Source organism: Peromyscus maniculatus, chromosome 15, assembly GCF_049852395.1.
Source record: "Peromyscus maniculatus bairdii isolate BWxNUB_F1_BW_parent chromosome 15, HU_Pman_BW_mat_3.1, whole genome shotgun sequence".
NCBI lineage: Eukaryota > Metazoa > Chordata > Mammalia > Rodentia > Cricetidae > Peromyscus > Peromyscus maniculatus.
Window position 1 is genome coordinate 44,016,517 of NC_134866.1, and position 6,000 is coordinate 44,022,516.

The 6,000-nt window shown below is 42.9% G+C and overlaps 1 protein-coding gene across 1 annotated transcript in view; it reads left to right on the forward strand.

Moving 5' to 3' along the window:
- Map3k1 (mitogen-activated protein kinase kinase kinase 1) overlaps nucleotides 1–5,663 on the forward strand; it is a 66,951-nt gene extending 61,288 nt beyond the window's left edge. The window contains exons 18-20 of the mRNA XM_076551894.1: nucleotides 853–995; nucleotides 1,569–1,700; nucleotides 3,148–5,663. Coding sequence (XP_076408009.1) covers nucleotides 853–995; nucleotides 1,569–1,700; nucleotides 3,148–3,297 — 425 coding nt within the window. The 3' untranslated portion in view covers nucleotides 3,298–5,663. The remainder of the gene's footprint in view (nucleotides 1–852; nucleotides 996–1,568; nucleotides 1,701–3,147) is intronic.
- The last annotated feature ends 337 nt before the right edge of the window (nucleotides 5,664–6,000 follow it).

Genomic DNA, 6,000 nt, shown 5'->3' on the forward strand with positions numbered 1-6,000 from the left:
GGACCGTGTGTTCAATACAAGAAAGATTGTTTCTTGACAGGAAGTGTAGAACCGAGGTCTCTGATCCCCTGTCTTGACATTACGATGTTTTCCCAGGAGATCCCTGCTCTTGGTTTTTCTGAGGTAATTGGCGTATCATAAACTTAAGAACTTAGCCAGGCAGTGGTAGCACACACCTTTAATCCCAGAACTTGGGAGGCAGAGACAGGCAGATCTCCGTGAGTTCAAGACCAGCCTGGTCTACAGAGTGAGTTCCTGGACAGCCAGTGCAGTCACACAGAGAAATCCTGGAGAGGTGGGGGAGAGGGACAGACAGACAGTCCTGTCGGATCTTGCAGTTTAGATTATATCTATTAAAGGCAACTTGGGTCTTCTGTTACGAATCTCTTTAGTATTTGACAATATATTGAAGTGCTGTTGGGATGCTAACTTTGATTAAACTGTGATTATGAAATAAGCATATAATTTGCATTGGCCTATGTTAGTATGTGTCAATAGGACTGTTTTAAAATGTAAATTGTACCAAAATTTGACTTCTGGATAGATTTTGCTGAAATCATCATTTTAAAGGTTTTGAATCCCCACTTGAAAGGGTCTTTAAGTGTATTCCTTTATCTCCATGGGCCTTATGACTTTGACCTTCAGAAATTTCCTTCTGAGGCTTTGTGTTACATCCACCTAGAGGCCCTAGTGTGCCTTCAGCAGAAATGGAGCAAAGGAAGACAGGAGCAGCGTTCTCTGAGGCTGCGGCTGTACCCACAGGGTTTAGTTCATTCGGGGAACTTCACGAGGCTCTCGACATGTCCTTACGTGATTCTAACATGCCAGGTCATTTGCTGTCTCTGTTGACAGGTGCCAATCTGCTCATTGACAGCACGGGTCAGAGGCTGAGAATTGCGGATTTTGGCGCTGCCGCCAGGTTGGCCTCAAAAGGAACCGGTGCAGGAGAGTTTCAGGGACAGTTACTGGGGACAATTGCATTCATGGCGCCAGAGGTGAGAAGTGGCTTTGGGTGTGATGAATCACTGTGCCAGGTTCTTCACAGTGAGAGCCAGAATGCACTTCCTCATTGAAAGCCCGCGACCTAGAAGTTGGTTTTCAGTAGTACCTTGCAGTTTAGATCCACCCTCTCAGCCCTCCCTTTTTGTCTTAACAAGATTACTAAAAATAAATTTTCACAGATTTGCTTAAAGGCTACTTCAGCACAATTAACACGAACTTAACAGAAAGCAATTTAACACAGAATTGTGGGGTCAGTTTGTAATACTTGTTTTACAGTAAAACAAAAATGCATGTGGTAGAAATGTGCAGAAGTTACCTTTCCTTTCTGTCCATGTCTTAACACAGTACGCACTTGTGAATGTGGCCTCTCCCGAGTTCATAGCCCTCTGTGCTCAGTGTAGTGATGACTTGTTCCCTTGCCCCACTGTGGAGGAGGAGAGGGCTGCATGAGCTTTCAGGTAGTGCCTGTGATTGCTGTGTGTACCACTGTTCACTCTGAACTCCTGTATAAAACATAGATCTCCCTTTGAGGTAAGTCACATGTCCAAATGAACCGCCTGTTTCAGGTGCTGAGAGGTCAGCAGTACGGCAGGAGCTGTGACGTCTGGAGTGTTGGCTGTGCTATTATAGAGATGGCCTGTGCAAAACCGCCTTGGAATGCCGAGAAGCACTCCAATCATCTCGCTTTGATATTTAAGGTAATGATGACAATTTTTTGTACTAAAGTTGAGAAAAGTCAAATTCTCATGAGCTGTCCCTGCCAGTCGTCGCCTGTTTGTGTATTTTATGTTAAGTGTGTGGGCGTTTGGCCTGCACATATGTCTGTGCACCACATGCATGTCTGGGGCCTGCAGGGGCCAGAAGAGGGAGTCAGAGCCCCTGGAACTGGATTGACACGTGGTACTGGCACCCAACCTCCAATTTTAAAAAGAGACTTAGTACTTTTTTATACGGATTATGTATGCAGGTGTTTGTACATGCATGCCGTGACATGTGCAGAGATAAGAGGACAACCTAAGGAGTTGGTCCTCGATGTCCATCTAGTTTGAGGCAGGGTTCCTTTGTTGGCCGCAGCACTGCATGTTCCAGGATTTCTGGCCTCTGAACTTGCAGGAGAGTCTCCTGCCTCTAATCCCACCGTTGGAGTGCTAGACTTACAGATAAGCATCCTCATACTTATTTTTTACATGGGTTCTGGGGGTCCAAACTCAGGCCATCATGCTTGCTTAGCGAGCGTTTTTTTTCCCCCATTGAGCCAGCTCCCTAGTCTGCTCCCCAATTTTGTTTTGTTTTGGGGAGGGGGAGGGTGGTAAGATATTGCCTCTGTGTAGTCCTGGCTGGCCTTCAGGGTAGAGGTCCGCCTGCCTCTGCCTCCTGAGTGCTGGGACTAAAGGTGTGCCTCCCCACACCCGGCTCTACTCCTTATAAGGAGTTTACTCCACGTTGTCCAACTCAGGACAATGCACTGTGGGTAGAGCACTTAAGGAAGTGTTCGACAGAAATGTTTGGGTTTTTCCCTGTGAAGGAAAAACAATAGCAGGGAGTGGTTACTCCTGGGCAGGTGGAAAGGAATGTCATTTCTGTTTTGTTTTGTCTTATGTGTTAAGAAATATGTGCATCCACTCTGTCTGTAGACAGACAAGGGATCACAGGTGTGTCTGCATCCACTCAGTGTCTGTAGAGACAGGGGATCACAGGTGTGTCTACATCCACTCAATGTCCTAGATCACAGACTTTAGGGTTGGTTTTTCCTTCTGTCAATTTGCATTTTTCAGTAATCATTCATGAAGTTGTTAAGGTGAGGGAAAGGGAGTTTTAGTGTGATTGTGAGTACGTAGGTAAATCAGTTGGATTCATCCTTTACCTGATGATAGAATAATCGGCTCTTATCTGGGAATGGTGGTACACAACTGTAGTTGAAGTACTCTGGAGGTGGGGCAGACTGTGCTGAGACCTTGTCAAAAGAGGGGCAGGGAAAAGATTGTTTGTACTAGTTGACACTAAGAATTAAGATTTGTCCAACACTGAGGGAGAACTCACAGCATACACCACGTGGGTGCACACTGATAGAGGCTGTGAAATTGATGTCCATGTTCTGTGCAAAGTCCCTGTGCCAAGTTCAGTCTCCGGTTTTGTCTCCTGCAGATTGCTAGTGCGACCACTGCGCCATCCATCCCATCCCATCTGTCCCCAGGCCTGCGTGATGTGGCTCTGCGCTGTTTAGAACTTCAGCCTCAGGACAGACCTCCATCCAGAGAGCTCCTGAAGCATCCTGTCTTTCGTACGACTTGGTAGTTAACCATCAGGCCAGCTCTAATGGAGACAGGATGTGCAGCAAGGAGAGAATTAAAAGAACTTGTGGGCGACCACGTGGATAATCTCCTGGCCCTCATGCCACTGACCAGCTAGAAATGAGGCCAGTGGGGAACCCTTACCTAAGTATGTGATTGACAAATCATGATCTGTACCTAAGCTCAATATGCAAAAGTCCACAGCTTGTGTGGAAACTGTAAACCGTGCCTTTCAAAGGACTGGCTCCGGTGAACAGGAAAGCGATGGAGTTTGCAGGATTAAATAACAGAACATAAATTTATTTTTGGAGCACTTTTTCAGCAATATTAGCAGCTGAGGGCTCAGGATCTGTTTTAATGTGTCACCTTCTTCCATTTCATCTAGTGATCACAGCAGGGGGTGTCTACGATTCCGTTTGGGGTTTTTGTCACTGGCTATAAAACAAATCAGTGTCTGCCTCTTTTAGGTCAGAGTATGCTGAGTAGCAGAAAATACATGTGTTTTTAAAAGTTAATAACTTCTTTATGACCCACACTTGACCTTTTTTTTTTTTTTTTTTTAACTTCTGGTCGATTGTGGTTCATTGTGCATTTTACTGTTGGCCCGTTCATTTCGTTTTTTGGAAAATATGGTTCTGTATTTTCATTTCACCTTCATTTGTGTTTAATATTCAGGGAAAGGTGATCTCTTCAAACCAGAAAAAAAAAAATAGAAGTAGGTGTGAACTAGTTTATTAAATCTGTGCCTATTGCAAGAGTTCTGTTTTCTTCTCATTGGTGTATAATGAAGTACTGGCTACACTCGTCAGTCTCCGCCCTCGCCATGCGGGGTAAGTCTGTACTCACTTCAACAGAGTCAGCTGTTGAGATGCAGCTCACGGGCAGGGCAAGGTTATCCGAAAGTGAGGTGGATTGTTTCATATTATTTCCTAGCCTATAGAGAACTCCTGCCGTTTAAATCTTCCTCTTGGTAACAATCCATCATTCATTCCCACCGACCGTAACGGAACTGCTGTTTTCCCTGTGCCATGCACGATGTTTTTATACTAGACCCGGCTGAAAAACTCTTGGACTCACCTACCAATCAGCAATGTTTTCAAACAATCAATTTGCTTTGCATTTTTAAAATGTTCAGACGGAAAAGTAAAGTTGAATTTCATTTACACACTGATTCCTGGAATTTGCACAATTATTTAATTGTCTTAACCTCAAGATGAATTCAGATGCATGGAATCCTGAAGGAAAATGGTAGATCTTTGCATGTGTGTCTTTTAAATCAAGTACTGATTAGCTTTTAAATGTAACTTTGAAATGTTAAGTTTTAACTCTTCAGAAGCCAGTGTGAAATAGAATTGGTTATTCTCAAAGACTCAGGATAAACTAAATAAGCTATATATATGTAGTACATTTGACATGTACAACACAAATTGGAAGTAAAATAAGTTCCAAGATAAGTTTACAGGGATATATTGCAGATAATTTTCAAAGACAGTTTTTCTGTGAAATTTTTACATTCCTTTGTTTGGGAAGATTGGCAATATTTGAAGAGTTAAAAATAATACAGAAATGTGAAGTTTGGTAATGCTAAATGTGTTGTACTTGACTTCTTTTTTTATTTTTACTTTTGACTACTTAGAATTTTCACAGTTCTAATAAGATTGTTTCCGAGTCTCGTGTGCAAGCTTTAAAGGACGCACTCTTGCCATTGTCTGTACTGGAAGATCATTGGTCAGATTCGCACTGTCTGACAGAGGTGTAAACTGTATAAACTGAGGAACCTCAGCTAATCAGTATTACTGTGTAGATCAACATGCCCGCCACATTTCCAACTCAAACCGTCTCCAGATGTCAAGATCCACTCACTGTGTTTGAGTTTGTGTGCAGTTCCCTCAGCTTGCTGGTAATTGTGGTGTTTTGTTTTCGATGCAAATGTGATGTAATATTCTTATTTTCTTTGGATCAAAGCTGGACTGAAAATTGTACTGTGTAATTATTTTTGTGTTTTTAATGTTATTTGTACTCAAGTTGTAAATAACGTCTACTGCTGTTTATTCCAGTTTCTACTACCTCAGGTGTCCTATAGATTTTTCTTCTACCAAAGTTCACTCTCACAATGACATTCTATGTGCTGTGTGACTGATTCCTAAGACTTCCAGGGCTTAAGGGCTAACTCCTATTAGCACCTTACTGTGTAAGCAAATGCTACAAACAACCTCTGGGTTAAGAAAATTTGGCTTAAATGTATCCTTTGTTATTTTAAATATATCGAGATATTTTAATTAAAATTTTTACCCCTTTGAACCAATTTTATAGTATTTGTACCTATTTTGGTGTTTTGTCTTTATAGTAAATAAAAGTTTTTGAACAAAAGTTAACTGGTACTTTGGATTTTGTAAATAATTTCATACTAATAGGAAGGTTATGAAAGCACTGTGAATAATTTCTTTCGTCCTGCTCACACCTGGCTGCCTGGTCACACCCTTCATAGCTGGAGGCTGCGGACCAGGATCCTGTGTTGCTTCGGCTGTCCCACTTTCTTGAGTCTTAGAACCACGCCTTACTCCTTCCTTGGCCTTCGCGGTTTGTGATTGCATTGGCTGTCGGCTTACGGAAGACCCTCAGTCCGAGCATGGTGTGTCCTCCTTAGACTGGGGACGTGCAGGTGGCTGGGATACTGTGGGCCGTGCTGCTCTCCTGACGCCCGATG